The sequence below is a fragment of the Lepidochelys kempii genome, chromosome 11 (genome assembly GCF_965140265.1).
Source record: "Lepidochelys kempii isolate rLepKem1 chromosome 11, rLepKem1.hap2, whole genome shotgun sequence".
NCBI lineage: Eukaryota > Metazoa > Chordata > Testudines > Cheloniidae > Lepidochelys > Lepidochelys kempii.
The window spans coordinates 80,311,878-80,334,723 of record NC_133266.1 but is presented as its reverse complement, the minus strand read 5'-3'; the positions used below and the strand labels follow the sequence as shown (position 1 = coordinate 80,334,723).

Genomic DNA, 22,846 nt, shown 5'->3' with positions numbered 1-22,846 from the left:
CCAAAGGGCAATAAAGAGAGAACTAAGAAGCCTCTTAGGCATGGTGGGTCACCCTTGTCACAGAGCTTTAACACCTGAGCCCTCTTTCTATGTCCAAACTTCATTTCCTCTCCCACAGAAATGTTGGGGTACACTTACTTCGTAGGCTGGTACGTTTGTATATATTGATAACATATATACACATATTAATGACATTAGCTCATTCTCTTATTTCTGCCCTACCTGGTTATTTCGGTTCTTTTCCAAGTTCCAAGTTGAGGCATGCCTGTTAAGTTTAAAGAGGGTATGCAGTTAGGTAGCCCCCCAGACACATCCTTTACCTATCTGGGTTAAAGGTTGCAACCACATATGGACCTTATGCTTTTACTCATCAGCACCTATCTAGGTGAAAGGTCCTAAACTGACATACACTAACTTTGCCTTAAAACAACATACAGGGTGTGGCCTGTAGGTCCCTTGCATTGCAGCCAAAAATACTCTAATATAAATCTCTACACATTTTATAACCTATTATAATAAAACAAATAGTCAAACCCATAAGAAAATAAGAATCCCATAAGAAAAGATATATAGGCAAGTAAGCAAGCTAGCCCTATAGGCTTCAATATCCTCAATCTATCACAACTTTCTACCCCGGTCTAGGAGATGGGGAAAGGTAGAGAATGGGGAAAGGTAATCGTGTTGGGAATGTCCCCAGCCATCAGAATTTACCAGCCCCGGACCACAGGATGGAGAAAGAGTGAGATGGGAAAACGATGATAGAGGAACCCCATTCATCACAGTCTGTTACCGCGGGAGCAGAAAGTGGGGAAAGGTGAGAAGTATCAAACTGTGGTGGGAATGTCTCCATCCATCACAACTTACTGGCCTGGAACTGCAGGGTGGGGAAAGGCAGAAGCAGCAAATTGTGACAGGGCAGCAAAGGAGGGATGCACCCATGTACCAGAGCAACTTGTGCAGGCAGAGTTACACTGGCAGGGGAGGAGCAGGGAGCCCTGCGGGGGCAGGAGGGAGAACTGGAGGGTTTTCCCTACAGCCCAGGGGCAGGGTAATTGAACCCTACAGCTAACACCAGAAGAAGCTGGTGGCAGGGCGCTGACAGCTCCATGGCCCGAACTAGGGGACCAGCCCTTGCAGCTCAGCCCAGGGCTCGCAGACGGTGACATGCTGTGGGGAAAAGAGACCCAGTGATCCAGCACGCGAGGACCCCGGAGGCACTGAGCAGAGGAAGCCTGGGGCCCAGCCTGGCAGCAAAAGGGAATTGCGGTCGCGGCCTCACCAGCCCCCCGGGCCTCGGCTGCAGCCGCTGGGGCCCCTCGAGCCCTGGCTGCAGGCGGGGAAGGGACATTCCCGCTGCCCCCCCACCCCAAGAGACTCTCCCTGTGCAGAGATCCCAGCTCGGCCCCCGTGACTGGGATCCTGAGCCCTGCCCCCCAGCAGTGCCCCATGGGGAGAGAAGGGGAGACCTGCCCCCCCAGGGAGATGCTCCTGGTGCAGCCTGTGCGGGGCAAAGGCGCCCTGGGCTGCTCCCAGCGGGGTGGCTGCAAGTTCCTGCCTCGGGCAGAGGGAAGCTGCTGCAGCTCCCAGGGTTTGCAGGGGATGAGGGGGGGCAGCGAGATGTGGGGAGCCGAAAGGGGGGCAGGGGGCTGTGATAGTTAGAGGGCATTGAGAGGCAAAGGGGAATGTGGCAGGGGGCAGGAGGGGGTTGAATAGGGATGTGGAAGCAGGGATGCAGGGGATGGGAGGGGGCCATGGAGATGTGGGAGGGGGGAATAAGAATGCAGGGGGCAGGGCTGCTGGAGGGAGGCTGGGGGAACACACAGGTATCAGGGGGAGAATTCTGGGGTTCAGGGGAGCAGAGCTGGACTAGAGGGAAACTCTGAGTGTCTGATAAAGGGAAGGAAAGGGGGGGGCTGTGGGGAGGCTGGAGGGAGAACATGGAGCAAGCGCAGACTGGCTGGGAAGGGCAGGGCCAGAGGGCAGGAGGCGGGAGGGGGATGGGGAGAGATACAATGGCAGCTCCCCCAGGCCAAGGGGTAGGAGAGGGGGGAGGAGCCCAATCCTTTCCCCTAGAAATGGTGAAACAAACACTGGGGGAGGGTGGACACTGGCAGGGGACTTCCGCCTAAGGGCTCAGCATTTACAAGGCAAATATCCGCCCACACAGCCACCCTGCTCCCCACCACACACACACCCTGCTCAGTGCTCACAATTTAGTCTGGTTTCAGAGTAACAGCCGTGTTAGTCTGTATTCGCAAAAAGAAAAGGAGGACTTGTGGCACCTTAGAGACTAACCAATTTATTTGAGCATGAGCTTTCGTGAGCTACAGCTCACTTCATCGGATGCATACTGTGGAAACTGCAGCAGACATTATATACACAGAGATCATGAAACAATACCTCCTCCCACCCCACTCTCCTGCTGGTAATAGCTTATCTAAAGTGATCATCAAGTTGGGTCATTTCTAGCACAAATCCAGGTTTTCTCACCCTCCACCCCCCTCTCCAAAAACCACGCACACAAACTCACTCTCCTGCTGGTAATAGCTTATCCAAAGTGACTACTCTCCTTACAATGTGTATGAAAATCAAGGTGGGCCATTTACAGCACAAATCCAGGTTTTCTCCCCCCCAAAAAAACCACACACACACACAAACTCACTCTCCTGCTGGTAATAGCTTATCCAAAGTGACCACTCTCCCTACAATGTGCATGATAATCAAGGTGGACCATTTCCAGCATAAATCCAAGTTTAACCAGAACGTCAGGGGTGGGTGGGTAGGAAAAAACAAGGGGAAATAGGCTACCTTGCATAATGACTTAGCCACTCCCAGTCTCTATTTAAGCCTAAATTAATAGTATCCAATTTGCAAATGAATTCCAATTCAGCAGTTTCTCGCTGGAGTCTGGATTTGAAGTTTTTTTGTTGTAAGATAGCGACCTTCATATCTGTAATCGCGTGACCAGAGAGATTGAAGTGTTCTCCGACTGGTTTATGAATGTTATAATTCTTGACATCTGATTTGTGTCCATTTATTCTTTTACGTAGAGACTGTCCAGTTTGACCAATGTACATGGCAGAGGGGCATTGCTGGCACATGATGGCATAGATCACATTGGTGGATGTGCAGGTGAACGAGCCTCTGATAGTGTGGCTGATGTGATTAGGCCCTGTGATGGTGTCCCCTGAATAGATATGTGGGCACAGTTGGCAACGGGCTTTGTTGCAAGGATAGGTTCCTGGGTTAGTGGTTCTGTTGTGTGGTATGTGGTTGTTGGTGAGTACTTGCTTCAGGTTGGGGGGCTGTCTGTAGGCAAGGACTGGCCTGTCTCCCAAGATTTGTGAGAGTGTTGGGTCATCCTGCAGGATAGGTTGTAGGGCCTCTCCTTCTGCCCCTCCACCCTCACGAACTTGATACAGTTCTGTGGTGACCTAGAATCCTATTTTTGACGTCTCCGACTCAAGGAATATTTCCAACACACCTCTGAACAACATACTAATCCACAGAGGCCTCCCTACCAACATTACAAAAAGAAGGATTCTAGGTGGACTCCTCCTGAAGGTCCAAACAGCAGACTGGACTTCTACATAGAGTGCTTCCACCGATGTGCACGGGCTGAAATTGTGGAAAAGCAGCATCACTTGCCCCATAACCTCAGCCGTGCAGAACACAATGCCATCCACAGCCTCAGAAACAACTCTGACATCATAATCAAAAAGGCTGACAAAGGAGGTGCTGTTGTCATCATGAATAGGTCGGAATATGAACAAGAGGCTGCTCGGCAGCTCTCCAACACCACTTCCTACAAGCCATTACCCTCTGATCCCACTGAGAGTTACCAAAAGCAACTACAGGATTTGCTCAAGAAACTTCCTGAAAAAGCACAAGATCAAATCCGCACAGACACAACCGTGGAACCTCGACCTGGGATATTCTATCTACTACCCAAGATCCATAAACCTGGAAATCCTGGGCGCCCCATCATCTCAGGCATTGGCACCCTGACAGCAGGATTGTCTGGCTATGTAGACTCCCTCCTCAGGCCCTACGCTACCAGCACTCCCAGCTACCTTCGAGACACCACTGACCTCCTGAGGAAACTACAATCCATTGGTGATCTTCCTGATAACACCATCCTGGCCACTATGGATGTAGAAGCCCTCTACACCAACATTCCACACAAAGATGGACTACAAGCCGTCAAGAACACTATCCCCGATAATGTCATGGCTAACCTAACCTGGTGGCTGAACTTTGTGACTTTGTCTTTACCCATAACTATTTTACATTTGGGGACAACGTATACCTTCAGATCAGCGGCACTGCTATGGGTACCCGCATGGCCCCACAGTATGCCAACATTTTTATGGCTGATTTAGAACAACGCTTCCTCAGCTCTCGTCCCCTAAAGCCCCTACTCTACTTGTGCTATATTGATGACATCTTCATCATCTGGACCCATGGAAAAGAAGCCCTTGAGGAATTCCACCATGATTTCAACAATTTCCATCCCACCATCAACCTCAGCCTGGTCCAGTCCACACGAGAGATCCACTTCCTGGACACTACAGTACTAATAAACAATGGTCACATAAAGACCACCCTATACCGGAAACCTACTGACCGCTATTCCTACCTACATGCCTCCAGCTTTCACCCTGGACACACCACATGATCCATTGTCTATAGCAAAGCTGTGCGATACAACCACATTTGCTCCAACCCCTCAGACAGAGACAAACACCTACAAGATCTCTATCAAGCATTCTTACAACTACAATACCCACCTGCGGAAGTGAAGAAACAGATTGATAGAGCCAGAAGAGTTCCCAGAAGTCACCTACTACAGGACAGGCCTAACAAAGAAAATAACAGAACGCCACTAGCCATCACCTTCAGCCCCCAACTAAAACCCCTCCAACGCATTATTAAGGATCTACAACCTATCCTGAAGGATGACCCAACACTCTCACAAATCTTGGGAGACAGGCCAGTCCTTGCCTACAGACAGCCCCGCAACCTGAAGCAAATACTCACCAACAACCACATACCACACAACAGAACCACTAACCCGGGAACCTATCCTTGCAACAAAGCCCGTTGCCAACTGTGCCCACATATCTATTCAGGGGACACCATCACAGGGCCTAATCACATCAGCCACACTATCAGAGGCTCGTTCACCTGCACATCTACCAATGTGATATATGCCATCATGTGCCAGCAATGCCCCTCTGCCATGTACATTGGTCAAACTGGACAGTCTCTACGTAAAAGAATAAATGGACACAAATCAGATGTCAAGAACTATAACATTCATAAACCAGTCGGAGAACACTTCAATCTCTCACGCAATTACAGATATGAAGGTCGCTGTCTTACAACAAAAAACTTCAAATCCAGACTCCAGGGAGAAACTGCTGAATTGGAATTCATTTGCAAATTGGATACTATTAATTTAGGCTTAAATAGAGACTGGGAGTGGCTAAGTCATTATGCAAGGTAGCCTATTTCCCCTTGTTTTTTCCTACCCATCCCCCCCCGACGTTCTGGTTAAACTTGGATTTATGCTGGAAATGGCCCACCTTGATTATCATACACATTGTGAGGAGAGTGGTCACTTTGGATAAGCTATTACCAGCAGGAGAGTGAGTTTGTGTGTGTGTGGTTTGTTTTTTTTTTTTGGGGGGGGGGGGAGAAAACCTGGGTTTGTGCTGGAAATGGCCCACCTTGATTTTCATACACATTGTAAGGAGAATGGTCACTTTGGATAAGCTATTACCAGCAGGAGAGTGAGTTTGTGTGTGTGGTTTTTGGAGGGTGGGGGGTGAGAAAACTTGGATTTGTGCTGGAAATGGCCCACCTTGATTATCATACACATTGTAAAGAGAGTGGTCACTTTGGATGGGCTATTACCAGCAGGAGAGTGAGTTTGTGGGGGGGGGGGGGGCAGCGGAGGGTGAGAAAACCAAGTTGGGCCATTTCCAGCACAAATCCAGATTATCATACACATTGTAAGGAGAGTGATCACTTTAGATAAGCTATTACCAGCAGAGAGTGGGATGGGAGGAGGTATTGTTTCATGGTCTCTGTATATAATGTCTTCTGCAGTTTCCACAGTATGCATCCGATGAAGTGAGCTGTAGCCCACGAAAGCTTATGCTCAAATAAATTGGTTAGTCTCTAAGGTGCCACAAGTACTCCTTTTCTTTTTACAATTTAGTCTTTGATTTACATGATTTGGGGGTCTGACTCCTGATGTTAAATGTTTTAGGTTGAGAGAACTGAAGAGGGCCCTGCTTTGATTTCTGTGCAGGATTCTGTGTCCAACCAGAGTCTCGAGAGCAACAGCAGGCAGAGTCCGACTGATACTTACTTTGGTTTGTTTTTCTGTTCAGTTCAGGCTCAGTCAGTTCAACAAAATTATGGCTGAGGGTCCGTTCTCATTCATGTATGAAATACCTGTGTGAGTCCAGAGGGGAAATGAGATCAGCATCAACCTGACTGTCCCTGGGGGCTGCAGGGGCAGCAGAGGGGGGCTCAGTCGTTAGCTGCCCCCAGCAGAGGTTCTGGTCATTGCTCAGGCCGAGGAGGCCGGTGTCAGCCTCTCTCTGAACTCGGGATACTGAAGCCCTAGAGCTCGCTGGGCCTCCTGGGGCAGATGCTGCTGCTGCCTCCGTTGTGATCTGGGAGGCCGGGCTGAGCAGTCGCTGCTCCCCCAGTGGGGTCTGTGCTGGGACAGACCATCACTAAACCTCCCTCTATGGCCAGGCAACGGGGGACGTCCTCCTGGGGCTGGAACCAACCCCGGGGGCGGCCCTATGTGGTCATCGTGGACTTTGAGTGTGGGCCCAGTGTGGCAGTGCCCTAGTGTACCCAGAACTGAATCTCAGAGACATTTTTCATTTTGATCACATACCTCTACATGACTAGCTGCATTGCCATACGCAGCTCCCTCAGCCCCAGTTCTTCTCACTGAGCTGTACACCCATGTGGGTTTACCAGTGTCCACAGGGAGCGGAACTTTCAGAGTGATCAGGGGAACCACCCCACAGATTTATCTCCTTCCTCATTCAGACCTTCTATAGCCATGTCTCCAGTCCCACCCCATGTCACCAGTCACAGTGTGTCCTCCTAGTCTCAGCTCAAAGTTCCAAAGCCAGCAGGTACCTGATCAATTCTGACAAATCCCTCCCTCAGCACCCATCCTGCAATTTGAGCAAGCCACTTGCAAACACCATTTCCCCAAAGTGAGGACTTAGCCCTCGGGAAGCTGAAGACACCAACCTTTCTCCCTCTGCTCCCATCTACATGCTAGTCTATTACCTGATCATCACCACCACCTCTCCCCATGTTTGTTTCCTTTCTACTTTGGACATGCTCCTCAACCAGCTGGGGCTATTCTCCCACTGCAAACCTGACCTGCTTCCTCCTTTCCGGCTTCCCTTGACATTCCTTTCTTATGGGTGATCTCTGTTCCTTGAGTTTCTTTATCTGCTCTAGCTTAATGGCCCACAGTAGTCACAGAGCCACCTCCAGCATCTCTGGCTACAGCCATGGGGCCAATTTCCAGAGGCCAACCTTAGATAGCTGCAGCTGGTAGCAAGGGAAGGGTGGCAATTACAAGGCTGAGCATGCTTGAACCTTGCAACAGTGGCACTAGGGACTCTAAATCCTCAGTGCCAGCCCTAGGCAGCTGCAGACTCTGCAGTTAAGTGCTTCCCTCCTCCAGGCCATGGCTTTAAGTACCTGAGATGCCCATCACCTGCAGCAGGGGCACTAATTCCCATACACCCCTCAGCTAGCACGTAGTCATGCAGAAAGTGAATGATTTTGAAGGCTGGGGTGCAGGAGGTTCCCATCCCTGAGCAGCAGCTCTGCAACAAGCTCACATGGCCCCCTGCCACTGTGGGACCAGGACCCTGTGAAGACAGTGGAGTTACCCTATGTATAACCAGTTCTGTCCAAAGCCTGTTGAAGTGACTGGGAGTCTTTTCATGGTCTTTAATGGGTTGTGTATAGAAGCAAAGGACCCCATTCTCGACCCTGGGAGCAAAGCGCATTCTGTGCTGCACTGGTTTACTATGGTAACAGTATAAGGCCTCACATTACCCAGTGAATAAGCAACACCTCCCACAGCACCTAACTTTTTCTGAGAGGCCTCCTGCCCGATTAAGAACTGTAAACCTGCTTTGCTTACCAAGGCTGAAAATATCTGGTAGTGTGGTCACAAAAGCAAGGCTCTTCTGAATTCAGGAGGGATTTTGGATGTGCACAGAACACAGACAGGACTGGTTCCCGCACGGTTACAGAACTGTGGTAAAGTGGAACAATTTTCAGCTTGTGTGATTGGAGGATATCTGGATCCATATGATAAGACTGTCCTAGATAAATGAGGAAAAGTTGAGGAGCCTTTGTTATTCTTTTCTTCCGCTCTTCGTTTCTGTGGGGAATTTCCCAGTGCAATATTACTGTCTTCCTTTTAAACAAAAAAAACCTAAAGAAAAAATGGTAATGGCTGTTGAAAATAGCAATTCCAGTCCGAGTTAGCACTGGGAAGACCCCAGCATTTGTCTCTCAATTTTATCCAGTTTTTCTACAGCAAGTTACAGCGGATCAGCATTTTTGATTTGGGAGAAATGAAGTAACAGCAGCCTAAACTGAGCTTGAGCACCCCTGAATGTTGAGTGTGTTCAAATCGGGAAGGCAGGTGCTAGATTCCCCTTTCTGAATACTGGATAAATCTGGAAAGGAAAAGCCAATTTCTGCTTCCACAGCTCAGACCTGGAAATCCTCCTGCGGGCCTGGTACTGCACCTAAAGGTGCCCAGGCCCTCTAGCCTCCCCTCCCTTACTTTTCATTTTAACTTCTCCTGGTGGGGTCCCCAGGACCCCCCTTGCTAGGCGTCAGACAGAGAGGGGCACTGCTCACTCAGCCCACCCAGTTCCTTCCTTGGGGGCTGCCAGGCGAGGTCACCCCGGCGCCCCTAAGCCAGCCTGGGGACGCCTCGGAGGGCGACAGCGGGGCCAAAGCCTCGGGCGGGCCCGCTCCCCATTCACAGCGCCCGCTCCCCCTGCCCGGCCAGCTGCGGCCTCGCGCCCCATGCAGAGCGGCCCGGGGAATGCTGGGAAATGTAGTTCCCGAGCGGCCCAGGGAATGCTGGGAAATGTAGTTCCTGAGCGGCCCAGGGAATGCTGGGAAATGTAGTTCCCGCCCGGCCCCGCGGCCGGCTCTCCGGGGGGGGGCAGCGGGCCAGGGAACTACAGCTCCCAGCGCCCCGCGGTTCTCGGCTCCCGGGCCGGCGGGGGCGCGGCGCGGCGAGGGGAGGCGGCGGAAGCGGGGCAGCCCGGTACGTCCGGGGCCGGCGGGGGGAGCCCGCGGGGGCAGCGAGTGGGGCGGGAGCTGGGGAGAACGGACCCAGAGAGCGGGGGGAGGTCCGTGGGGGCCGGACTGTCTGTGCAGCCGGGAGATATACGGGGGGGGGGGTTAATTTCATCCCGTCCCTGTTTGTGCCCCCCCCGGTCCCTCGCTCGCTCGCTGCCCCCTCGGGAGGTGGCGTCCGGGGAGCCCCCGCCTTTCCCGGCACGGGCTCGCTGGCCTCTCCTTTTTGCCCTGTTTTCCCCCAGAAGTCTCACGTGGCCATTTAAAGCCTCTGATTGGGGGGGTCCCGCCCCCCCCCCCCGGGGGTTTCCCCGCGTTTCCCACCCATTTGATCAGCAGCGATTTGTCCTGGTTTAGGTGGGAAATTGTTGCCCTGGGCCATTCCCCAAGAGGGGTCGGGGTCGGGGTTCCTGGGGGCTGTTCGGGGGAGCCCTGAGACAGCTGCCTCGGGGATGGGGTGACCGTTCCCTGCTAGCAAGGGGGCACGGCGGGGCGCGGGAGGGGAAGGAAGGAAGGAGCGAGCGAGTCCCCCATGGAGCCCGCCCAGCCCCCTTGCTTCTGCTGTCCCCTAGCATGTTGTTCAGAGACTTTGTTACTGGGAGGCTTGAAAATCTCCCTGTGGGCTTAGCTGGCAGGGGGGGCCAGGTCTACGCTGGAATAAAGAGATCAAACGTTTCCCCAGCCTGGCAAATCGAGGGTGTCTGTCTGCTGGGAAAGAACCTGGGGGAATTGTGGTGTGAGATTAACTGAAGCCTGTTCTGAAACCTCCCCCATTTCCCTTCTCGCCCGGCCAGGCTGCAGAACGACTCCACGTTTCGCTCCAGCTCATCCTGTCCTCCCACGGCACAGGGCAGAGAAATGGCTGCAGCCGATCCAGTTCAGGTAGGGATTACTGGGGGATGGCTGGGGGGTTCCTGCAGGGGGGAGAGAGGAAGTGGGAAAGTTTGGGTCGTCTGTTTTGGAGGTTGGAGTGGTCAGGAAATTCACGGGGTGGAGAAAGGGAGGAGGCCAGGGTGTGGTAAACCTGCTGGAACTTGTTTAATATGTGGCCTAGATTCTAGTACCAGAGCCATGAGGTCCGGAGGTGGAAATGCCCTAATTTATAGAAGAGGGCACAACCCGCCTAGTTGGGGCTAGGAAAACGGACCAGACTAACCAGCAGCTGCTGTGAGATATGAAGGTGGCACCCAGCAGTGAGGCTTAGGGAGGTGACTTGGCCCCTCATATCCAGCTCCTCACAATGAGGAGGGTGTTGGGCTTCCTACCAAGGAGCTCTCCCTGGACCCTGCTAGGGCTCCACCTCCTGTATCCGTCTCTGGCTAGTAGGTGTGTGATGGCTCTGCTGGGAGAGACAAGGGGCTCTCTCTTCATCCCCTCACCCTGGTGTTTCCTGGATGCTCTGAGTGGGGTGGGGGTGGGACTGTGGTGACTGCGAGCTACTCAGAGCTTCCGTTTGATTGGCTTCTCTCCCCCGTGAATAGTGGGGTGTGACTGGGCAGCAGTTCCCGAGGGTTTGATTCTTGCTCTTTCAGGGGCCGGTGACCTTCGAGGAGGTGGCTGTGTATTTCACCAGGGCAGAGTGGGCTCTGTTGGACCCTGCTCAAAGAGCCCTCTATGGAGATGTCATGCAGGAGAACTATGAGGATGTGACCTTCCTGGGTAAGGGTTCCTATCCCCTCGGTTCTTAGATGGGGAAATCTGAGTTAAGGTTCACGTCATCCCCACAATGCAATCTCTACTCTGCACTGTTTCAGCATTACCTGACTTTTGGTTTTACTAGTTGGTGCCCCAACCTGGCCCCGCCCCTAAAACCCCACCACTGAGCCCCCACCCCAACTCCATTTCTCTCTGCTCCTCCCATCCTGGTGGCTCTGTCTAGCAACCACCCACACCCACATACTCAAAGTGGCCCAGGAGGCTCTCCCTCCTCAGGGTAGGAAGGGTGGTCTAGTGGTTAAGGCACAGGCCTAGGGCTCAGATGTTCTGGTTTTGATTCTCTGCTTTGCCACAGACTTCCCGCTTAGCTTTGAGAAAGTCACTTCACCTCTGGGTGCCCTAGATCCCACCTGCCCAATGGGGCTAATGCTGACCCAGCTTCCTAGGCTAAATCCATTCATGCCTGTGTGGTGATACAGGCAATGGAGGTATCAAGGTTTTGGCATTCACAGCACCCCTGGCAAGGAGTTCCGCAAGCTGACTGTATGTTGTGTATAGAAATACTTCCTTTTGTTTGTATCCCATCAGCTCTAAGACACCTGAAGGTGTATTTCCAGAACATACAAATGTTTTCACCTTTCTCCAGTGACAGTGCCTTCTTTTCCTATAAAATACTCAGGAATTAGAAATCAGCTCTTAAACATTGCAATCCATTTATACAATGCATTTGATATTTCTCCAGCACAAGTGAAAACACACTTCAGTTCAAGGTATAGTAAAGATTCAAAACATAAAAACAAATTTAAAAAATTGAACTCACACTTACAAATGACCGATCGAAAAGCCTGTTTTAGCCTCTGGAGACTGTTCACTTTTATAATGTGATATAGAAATCCTGAGTATGTATCTACAGTGACCCAACTGGATGAGTCTTAACTATGCCTTAATGAAAATACAATATGACGCTCTACATCTTAAATGTTAAGAAAATTTGCCCTCTAAACAATGTCATTTCAAGGGCATACTCAAATATTATGGAAGCTAGTAAAGGGACCTGTTCTAAGGCTGTAAAAACAGGTAGAACTAAGAGCACTCCAGGAATTGTTTTAAAAAAAATATCCCCAGGATCCATAGACCAATTGAAGAAAGCAAACATTGTTATTTTGGGATTGAGAAGCAGAGCTCTGTACAATAACTTCCTCTGATTTCCATCGGGAACAATTGAAATGTCTATTTCACCAAAATAGGACTGAATTATTCTATTATAGACTAAATAGAACTGAAATAGACTCTTAAACTGACAATAAAACTGACTAGCTTTGTGGGAGAGCCTTAAGGAGATCAGCATCATCAGATCCCTTCTCTCGGCCAAGGCTTGCCGGAACCTGCTCCCTCCTGACTCATCCTATCAGCTGGGTGACAAGGAGCTCTTTCTCCAGACAGTGATTTGAGTGCCCCTCTGGACCCCGGGCTGCTTGTGTTGTTGCTGGCTGTGGGGGCTGGCAGGGGGGTTTCTAAGTGGCACAGGCTCTCAGCTGCTCAGCTGGAGGGGGCATTTGAGAACCTCATTAAAGACCCTCTGTGTGCGAAGGGGTGGGAGTGGACAGAACGGTACAGCTGTCCCCTCCCGCTCCCAGCCACAGAGCTGCAGCAGCCTGCACAAGGGGGAATTTACATCTCCCAGCTGCTGCTCTGGGGGACAGCCCTACCAGCAAAGCAACTTCTAGCTCCTCTCGCAGCTAAGGGCTTCCGGATCCTCCGGTGCCAGCGGGGACAGGGAGCAGCAGTTCATTTTCTGGCTGTGCTAGGAAACTCAGGGAGGAGCAGAAGCCCTCTCTGCCCGCCCTAAATGGTGCCCAGCTCCCTCTGCCCTGGAAAGGGATCACCTTTCCCTGCTGGGGGAGCCGGGCAAGGAATTACAGCCACATACTGCTGCAGCAGATCTCATCTGCGGGCTCCGTGGTCAGTGGGTGAACAGCTGGCGTGGGGAGGCTAGCTCCCCTGCCCCTTCCATGCCCACCAAACTGATTGGTTGTAAACAGTTAATCCTGCTGCCCTGGGACAGGTTGAGGGGGCCCCGCTGCATGCTCAAAGGCTGATTTGTGCACTTCTCTTCCTGCCACAGTCACAGCTCTGCCGAGCTGCTCCAGCTGATCCTCGCACCAGTCGGTTACCACTGACACAGTGCACACGGCTGTGGGGCATGCAGATAAATCTGGTTTCCCATCTGTGGAACACAACAGAAACAATGACAAGTTCTCTTAGTCCTCTCTCATGTCTATTGTAGAGTCATAGATTTTATGGCCAGAAAGTACTATTCATCCATCAAATGGGGAGTCCTGTATAAGACAGGCTATAGAATTTCATCCAGCTGTTGCTGTATTCAGCTGAACACCTTGTGTTTGAATAAATCATCTTCCAGAAAGGCAGCCAGTCTTGACGTGGAGACTTCCTGAAATGGAGAAGTTTGTAGTTTGTAAATCTTTACACCAGCCTTACTGAACTATTTCCCATTGTTAGTGCCAGCTCAAGGGTTAAGGAAGGGGAGAGTTAAGGTTGTGTTGCAGGTGTGGCATGTATTTAAATGTATCATTTCCTAGTTTTCAAAGGTTTGTTTTTACCTACCATCCACATGCTGGGAGGACATGAAACAGCACTGGGCAATGTTAATGACATGAATGTACTTCATGGGTATTTAATTACCTTGATTTTTTAGGTTTCAGAGTAACAGCCGTGTTAGTCTGTATTCGCAAAAAGAAAAGGAGTACTTCTGGCACCTTAGAGACTAACCAATTTATTTGAGCGGCCAAGGATGTTTGGTGAGGTGCCAGCTATGCCCGTTTATACCATCCGTGACTTTAACTGCTAGGACGCACTGTCCCTTCGCGGCGGGCAGCCCGGGCTAGGCTGACGGATGCCCCAAGGTCCTAACCACCCGTGACTTTAACTGCTAGAGCTCAGAGCTCCTTCGCAGCGGGCAGTCAATACTGACTGACAGGTGCCCCAAGAGTTTGCCCCGTGGAGGCGGCACAACTCAACGCTAGGCTCTTAGTACTCTCACCTAATGGCCAGGCTTTAGAGCCAAAACGGCTGAGGTTCTTTAATTGTGTTGGCTGCTTTACAGTAAACCAGAGAAAACAAGTCAGGCTTATGCACAAATGGTTACCAAAATTTATTAAGCTAGATTCTAATCATGTGGTTACGAAAGCTCATGCTCAAATAAATTGGTTAGTCTCTAAGGTGCCACAAGTACTCCTTTTCTTTTCTTGATTTTTTTAGTGGATTTTTTGCCAGTATAACTGTATCTACCTTAGAGCTTTTCCTGACACAGCTATGATAGTTAGCGGTGTGATTTTTCACATCCCCATCTGACAGAGCTATGCTGGCAAAACTTTTAAGTGTAGACTGGGAAGACTGTGTGTGTGGATTTTAGAGCACTTTAAAATATGATTGAACCCAAATATTTTGTAATCAGAGGGCAAAACTTTCAAGGCCGAACTTCTGCTGAATGCAAGAAAAATGGACAACATGCGTTGTCTGAAAGGTAGCAAATGTGGGGCTCAGTCTCACATTCATGGGTATAGCTCAGGTTCAAAGACCAGACCCAATCCAAAGCAACATCCAACCCTTGAGCCAACTCAAAGAAACAATGGGGGCCACCTACTAACCGAGATCAACGCCAAGTGATTGAGATCAATCGGGGGAAATCAGAACCGTAGTTTCAGCTCCAGCTGTGTGCAAGCAAATGTTACCAGAGCAAGATGATTTTGTAAAATGCTACCTTAGGTGTGGGGACTGTATCTTAGGAAGCTCTTTAACAAATCACCCCATAATTGGACCACAAACTCTTCCCTGAGTGCCCATGAAAAATTTGTCCAGCAAATTTCAAGGCATTCCGAAGAAACCTGTGGAATTTAGGGTAGTTAGAATAGTTGGTCTTTAAACAAAAAATAATATTTCTATTGACCTAGCTCTTGCCTCTGGGGGAGGTGGATGGCCTACCCTGACAGGAAAGCCCAGTGTCTACCCTAACGCCCTACAGTTTCAGTGTCTCAAGTGTAGACAAGCTCTGAGATGCGACATTCAATGATGCCCCTCCCACCCCCGGCAGTCCCTCCTATTCCTTACTGCACTGAACCCCACCAGCCCCTGCTCAATGGTCCCTGCTGTCCTACAACTCTCCCATTCTCTCTGGGTTTCCCTCTGTCATGAAGAAGCAGGTCCAAGGTAACTTCCCTTCTGGCTGGAGCCTTAACTTCCTGGAACATGGAGTTACTGCCTATGTGTTTTAGGAGCCTCTTTGCTGAGCAGTGTCTGGCTGTGTGTGTTCCCAGCAGAGACGGGGATAGTTAAATCCCTCATAAGCAGAGTCTCTTGCACCTAGGGAGCTGCCCCCAGGATTTCACTGCTGTAAAATGGGCTGGGGTTAAAGTAATAGAAACTTCTTTGCAGCAAACATCCGTGAATTCCTCTGATCTCCCTTGTTTTCTTTCCCCTGAGCAGGGTTTCCAGTTTCCAAACCTGATGTGATCTCCCAGCTGGAACGAGGGGAGGAGCCGTGGGTCCCAGATCTCCAGGGCTGTGAGGAAGGAAAGATCCTGAGAGGTGCCTGCGCAGGTGAGGGATCATTAAACCAACTCGAAGCTCTCAGTGCCTGAAAGGAAACAGCTGGGATGCCCTAAAAGCCTTGTAAGCTCTTGGGGTTCAGGAGTATCCCCAGGAGGTCTTGTATCCTCAGGGCAGCTGTCACTCATGACTTCTTACGCATCCTGACTGACACCTGGCAGCAGCTCCCTCCCTGAGGGGATGTGAAGGCAGAATTGTTCCCCTCCTCTATCCCCTATGGGAGTAAATTTACAAGAATCCAGCTACTAGGTTGCTTTTCTGTCTCTCCAGCTCTAATTTTGGTTTGTTTCCCCCTTTTCCATCCAGTTTCTGAGGTTTCTCTCTCTGTCCCAATAGGTTCTGGGATGGTGAGTGAGGAGAAGAAGCAGAATCCTCAGCAGGAAGATTCTGAGGAAGTGGAACCATGTGGGGGATTATTGCAAGGCTCCAGAGGGAATGTGTCCAGGCATCTTGTGCAGGGGAAAGCCTGTGAGAGTCAGCAGAGAGCAGAGAGGGAGCAGAGAAACAAGCCAGTGGAGAAAGTGGGTAAATTCATTAATTGTCAGGGAACTCACCAGGACCTCATGGAAACCGCAGCCCAGCAGCGAATACCTACAGGAGAGAGAAAAAACACATGCAGTGAATGTGGAAAACATTTCACTAGCCATTCAGGCCTTATAAAACATAAGAGAATCCACACTGGAGAGAGGCCCTATGGATGCAGTATGTGTGGGAAAACCTTCAGTCAGAGCATTCACCTTATTCGACATCACAGGATCCACACAGGAGAGAGACCCCATGAATGCAGTGAGTGCGGGAAAACCTTCACTCTGAGCTCCACCCTTATTAATCATCAGAGGATCCACACAGGAGAACGACCCTTTAAATGCAGTGAGTGTGGGAAAAAGTTCACTCAGAGCTCAGGTCTTGTTAAACATCAGAGAATCCACACAGGAGAGAAACCTTATGAATGCTGTGAGTGTGGGAAAAGCTTCACTGACAGATCAGATCTTATTAATCATCAGAGGATCCACACAGGAGAGCGACCCTATAAATGTAGTGAGTGTGGGAAAAAGTTCACTCGGAGCTCAGGTCTTATTACACATCAGAAGATCCACACAGGAGAGAAACCCTATAAATGCTGTGAATGTGGGAAAAGCTTCATTCAGAGCTCAGCCCTCAATAAACATCAGAGGATCCACACAGGGGAGAGAACCTACAAATGCTGTGAGTGTGGGAAAAGCTTCAGTCAGAGCTGTCACCTTATTCGACATCACAGGTTGCACACAGGAGAGAAACCCTACGAATGCAGTGAGTGTGGGAAAAGCTTCACTCAGAGTTCAGCCCTTAATAAACACCAGAGGATCCACGCAAGGGAGAGACCCTACGAATGCTGTGAGTGTGGGGAAAGCTTCTCTGTAAAGTCAGACCTTATTGAACATCAGAATATCCACATGGGAAGGATACTTCATCAATGCTCTGAGTGTGGAAAAACTTTCACACAGAGTTCATCCCTTAATACACATCAGAGGATCCACACAGGAGAGCGCCCCTATGAGTGCTGTGAGTGTGGGAAACAGTTCAGTCAGAAATCAACCCTAATTACACATCAAGCAAGGCATACAGGAGAGAGACCCTATCAGTGCTGTGATTGCGGGAAAGGCTTCAGTGTGAGCTCAGACCTCATTGTACATCAGAGAATTCACACGGGAGAGAGACCTTATAGATGCTGTGAGTGTGGGAAAAGTTTCACCCGGAGCTCACCCCTTAAAAGACATCAGAGTATTCACAGGAGAGAGACACAGCATAGAAACTCTGTGTAGGGCAGAGAAAAGATTTTAAAAAAACCAGAACACATTTGCTAATTCCCACATAGTGACCTTTTGGTTTGTTTGCACTATTTGTGTCACTCTGTTCTCTCAGATCCCTCGTGTGTTGCCCACTTGTGCCTTTTACAGGTCGCCCTTCTCTAGGGTGAATCCTGTGGTCCTTTCTACCAACTCCTTTCTCCTGTGAGTCATTGGAATGTGTGTCCTTCCAGCAAGGAGTTTCCATCAGCCCCAGGTGGGGGACCACAAGTAGCCTCACTGAGTGAAAATGGACTAGGGTTTTCTCTCTTACTGTAGGATTTCCTTGGAGTTGGTGTGCTCGAGGAGCTATCCTGATGTAAACACACCGCTACATTTGCAGTGCTGACATAGCCCAGGCACAGAGGTTGGGGTTAGCTAGCATCTTCCCCTTTGGCCTGTCCTAATGGACACCAATTTTCCTGGTCTGGACAATCCCTGAGCATCACGTTTATGCTGTCACCCCACTAGCAGAGTTAGTCACCAAGCTCCCCCTTTGCTGACAAAATGTCTCCTTCCCAGCTGTGCTGGGCAGCAGGTATTTTTACTTTTATCCGTTTCCTTATTGACAATATATTTCGATATAGCAAAGAGGAGAAGCAGGAGTAGGACGAATGTATCATTTTAGCCTCTGCGACGCTGTAAGGAAAGGGGGTGAGCCAGAGGGATTCCCTCCTTCCCCATCACCGTGCCCACTCAGTGCTGGCACCTGTGAGGCACAGTGAAGTTTCTCCACCTATATTCTACCCCTCCAGCTCCCAAAGAGTCTCTGCAATTAGTATCAATTTGATCCTAAATCTGACTCATTAGAGCTGGAAATGAAAGTGTCCCAGACCTGGACGGGGAATTCCAATGGATCCCAAACACAGTGACATCATTCCGAGTTTAAATCCCAGTTGCTGTCTATTGACAAAGCCACTTCTGGACTTTTTCCTGCCGATATGAGATTCTTTGCAGATGAGAAAGGTCGGCAGTTTTTCCCTATTACGATGATGATTCCCCCCGCCCCTCCCAATAACAACTCCATAATAAGGAAGTGCTGTTGATGAAGCAGGTTTGAATGGATCAGAGGAGAAAGCAATGGGGGAATCTGCTCTCCTGATTTCCGAGTTATCAGATGTAAGCTGATCTGGAATTTCATTTTTCATGAAAGAGAAACTGACTTACACCGCTCTGTGTTGAAGCTTTTTCTCTCTCTCCTGAAGACCATTTAGTCACATAATCGAATATCAGTTTTGTTCTCCAGGACATAGCTTGGATTTATCGAGGACTTTGGGAGAAATGACTGTTTGCTAAAAGAGTCCTTCCTTTATTTTTGTCTTTCCCCCCACTGCTGCATAATGACATTGCAGAAACTTTAGTGCAGTTCATGCACCTGGAGAGGCTGCTCCAAGCCATTGGGCATGCTACCAAGGAAACAAGAGTGGGTTTAGGCCTCCATCCACTCTGAAATGGTAAACAACAGCAAACCCCCGATTGCACAAATAACTGAACTAACTGGGTGCGTGTGGCCTATTTGGGAAATGCTGTCCCTGCCTGTGTTGATGTGGAGAAAAGAGAAGTACATTTGTGAACTTGCCTGTGATAGATGCTCAAATGTGGACTGAAATGAACTCAGTGTTGAAAGTGAGATAACTGCAGAATATCTATTTTTAATAAGTTTCCCAAGTTTCCCCTCCTTTGGTGGCTTTTGGGGATTCTGAGGCAGGAGAGTTTCTAGTCTCTAACTTACACCCTGTGCCACCAGATTAAAGAAACAAACTGGGCATGTTTGTAGAAGCCATTCCTCACTAACTCAGCTCAGATGTTGGGTTTGGTAAAGGACTCTGTTCCAGAGAAATGGAAATGTATCCTGACCAAGGCCAAAGATTTGGAAGAACTCAGGCTGATATAGCAGACACTCAGTAGTTGATTGTTGCCCTAGAGAAGGATGCTGCGGTGAACTACGGTCCAGGTAAAATTGTTTGTTTCTAACACCACTCCCTAGTTCAGTGTCACTGATTACAGTCCCAGCAGATGCCAGGGCTACATTAAAAGGTCCTTCACTATTGGGATCCAAAGTTCCATGATGCAAAGTGAAAAATAGTTGATGCCTTTAGCGGGGACTTCCCTTCCCTAGCCTGATGGAGCACCAAGGACTTCCATGCTGTTAGAACAATGGTAATGGAGGAGGGACTCAATGTGTCAGGCTCCAATTTCAGACGGCTGGAAGTACAAATTCTGATTCTGTGCTCTTGTCACTTGGTTTAGCTCTTGTGTTTGTTGTAGTTGTACCCACTTCGCCTCCACTTCCTGCTACTATGAACGATCAGAAGGAGTGAATATAGAGCCGAGGTCCTTTTTCTCATGATGCAAACCTTCCTGCATAGCATGAGCCCCCTTCCACCAACACTTCTGTCAGAAGAATCAGAAATAAATGAACTCACAGATGTGGAAAGCTCCTATGCTGGTGTAGCCCACATTTACACAGTGCTCGCTTGCTTGAAATGCGGCTTAAAATGAAACAAACCGGTATGATCAGATTTTATAATCTTTGACTATGTTCTCATTCCCAGTGAAAATGAAGTTAAACATGAAGTTCATTATTGCTTAAAGCCTAACTTAGTGATTACCTGAATTATATTGGAACCCTGCAACGCCCATTGGTTTGCTTTTTGTTAGTACTGTACGAAGTGATGGCTAATCCTGACAAGTTTATTTGATGTCATATATCCCCTTTGACTAGGGAGTTCTGACATAAAACATCACTCCAAGGCTGAGGTGGGGGAATGTCTGAGAGAAATAGCGTATAGGAGAACACAGACCCCATCTAGAAGACAGTTATTTCTATTTCAAATGGAATTTTTTCTGACAAGCTCTAAAGTAAAATTAATAAGGAGACAAGTTGTGTACCCAATTTTACCCAGTGAGACAGTGTGGGTCACTGAGTTCCTCTCATCTCTGCAAAGTGAAGATGTAGAACATCTGTCAGGAGGTGGCCACGGTTCTTTTTATGAATGGCAATGGATGCATGAGGGAGGCAGTAGGTAGTTTGTTCGGGTTTTTTGTTTATTTTGGCTACCCATTATATTTATGGCAGCTGAGACCCCTTTTTCTTTTTTAAGGAAGCCCACCGTCACAGTTCAGCCTTTTAACCCCCAGGCCAGGCTAATGTAACTTCTAAACGGTCTTTCATTTTGGAGATCTTTGGGGTTCAAACCTCCACAATGCTTGTGGTTCGCAACAACCGATATTTTAAGAATACTGGTGGCTTTAATGGGACTTTTCCAAACTGACGATAACCCAAAGTCTGCCTCGCTTGAAATGGATCAGGCGACGGTGTCTGTAAACGAGGCGTCCTTCGCTCCTCATATGCCCGGAGACTTCAGGGGAGTGACCGTAGTGTGGGGTGAGCTGGAATCCTCAACCATAAAGACCAAGGTGAAGGCAGAAGCCCTTTTGCACCAGCAACCTGTCACATAAAGATGGACATTCCAGGACACCGAGACTGATCTCCTCTGGGGAAGGAAGTCATAATATTAGCAACAGGCTGTGCCAGCCTTGACCTCTCTCCTCGTACCTGAGAAAGCTTATGAATGTGGAGTACTGAGCCTGTGACCCCGTCACCTAGACTGCAGCTTTAGCTCCTACTCCATGGGAGTCCAAAAAGCTGCAGAGTTTCCATCACTTGTCAATTTCAATGTCTTATTGTTACTTTTTCTCATTTTTGGTGTTTGATTTTTACAAACTGGGTGTCATCCCAGCCTTTCTTTCCACTGCAGTGGTACAGTGGGGCTCTGCACGTACCTGTGTGTATGAAACCTGTCACATCCACACAGGGAAGGAGCTAGAAACAAATTCCCAAACCTAAATAACTCTAAAATACTGCCCATCAAAATGATTGAATATGTGCTCCTCATTCTGTGAAAGTGTTTGAAGAAACTAAGCTGTCTGATATCATCAAAATTCTATGTATTAAGGTCTGTCTCTATTAAGTTTTTTATCTTTGGAAGCCATCAGGAGAAGGTTAGCCACATACTGGTGAAGTCGAAGAGGGAAACTCTGAGGTCATGGCTTAAATGTGAACAACCAATTGAAATATTTGAGCGGCTTAGCGTAGATCACAGTGCCTGGGTGAAGTTCAGTAGCTGAGATGAATGGGCAGAGGGCTCCTTTGTTCCTGTTTCAGGATTTTGAAGGGTTGTTTTTCTGCTGTATTATTCTGATGATTTGGCTGAACAGATGATTTGATTCCAAAGCAGGATCCTTGCTGACTGACTGATTTCCTGGTCTGACCTGTACTGTGTACCCCAGAGCGAGCTGATGGTGCTGGTAGTAGTTTAGGTTCTTCATTTTATTTGTTTTATGTATTTCATTAAAATGAACAAAGATAGCACATCATGTTTTCCAGTAAGCTCTCTTGGTCAGAACTGTAGAGAATCGGGGTGGAGATCAGCTGGTCCAACTTGGAGCCTTATCAGCTTTCTCTCTATTAACTCTTAGGTTCTCATATGGGAGAAGCTGGGCAGGGGGCTCCCATCTAAGGTCTGACTGCATCCTAGGGAACTCAGAGCATCACAAGGGAAAATGAACTCCCCTATGCAGGCTTTCAGGAGTGGGGAATGGGTGGAGAGGAGGTGGGCCGGGGCAGTGTGTCTGCCTGATGAGGGGATGATTAAAGGGGGCGGGGTATCTCTCAGTAGGGTTGGGGTGATAGTGGAGTTCTCTGCAGTCACTGTCAGGGCCAGGCCCAGCCGGCACACCCATCTGGCTTGCCCTGGGGTTGTGTCTGGTCAGGCCCAAATGAGTTTGGGGGTCTGGTTTGAAAGCTTATAAACGGAGGCGGTTCTGGCTTGCTTAGCCCTATCCCCAGCATCCAGGCCTGGGCGAGGAGCGGAGGGGGCAGGTGGCAACTGCCCCCTCCCCAGACGGGTTCTCTCAGGCAATTGCTGCATGACTCTGAATGGCCACCGTCAACCAGCGTGAGAACCGGAAGCAGGGACCCTCTGCTCAGCCCGTGATAGGGGCACTGCCCACACCCCTCCCCCTGCTGAGGTGCTCATGAGGGGGCCGGAGCTCCGAGCAGACATTGCGGTGATCTGAGTCTGCCTGCCAGCCAAGGGGCATGTGATCCCTGCTCCTGTGGCTTCAGCCCCCCAGGAACCAGCAGTGATGTTCCCTCTGCTTTTCCCATCCGTGTGCGGAATGTATTTTGTTATGTGCACCAATACGGAGGTGAAGTGTGGCGGGGCTGGGGCCGAGGTATATGGGGTGTGGGAGGGGGCTCAGGGCTAGGGAGACTTTGGAGTGTTGGGGATGAGGGTTCTGACTGGGGTTGCAGGCTCTGGGGTGGGGTCAGGGATGAGGGGTTTGGG

General features: G+C 49.6%; 1 protein-coding gene and 1 long non-coding RNA gene across 2 annotated transcripts in view; one reads left to right on the top strand and one right to left on the bottom strand.

Annotated features, from left to right (window-relative positions):
* Positions 1 to 21,869, top strand: part of LOC140895278 (uncharacterized) — a 58,209-nt gene extending 36,340 nt beyond the window's left edge. The window contains exons 8-12 of the mRNA XM_073304723.1: positions 9,494 to 9,741; positions 10,179 to 10,266; positions 10,917 to 11,043; positions 15,544 to 15,657; positions 16,003 to 21,869. Of these exons, the coding sequence (XP_073160824.1) occupies positions 9,494 to 9,741; positions 10,179 to 10,266; positions 10,917 to 11,043; positions 15,544 to 15,657; positions 16,003 to 17,468 (2,043 nt within the window). The 3' untranslated portion in view covers positions 17,469 to 21,869. The remainder of the gene's footprint in view (positions 1 to 9,493; positions 9,742 to 10,178; positions 10,267 to 10,916; positions 11,044 to 15,543; positions 15,658 to 16,002) is intronic.
* Positions 52 to 9,075, bottom strand: LOC140895996 (uncharacterized). The gene is made up of 3 exons (XR_012154416.1): positions 8,204 to 9,075; positions 6,380 to 6,465; positions 52 to 265 (listed from the first exon to the last, which is right to left on the bottom strand). It is a non-coding gene; the product is annotated as an uncharacterized lncRNA (long non-coding RNA).
* Positions 21,870 to 22,846: the final 977 nt, after the last annotated feature.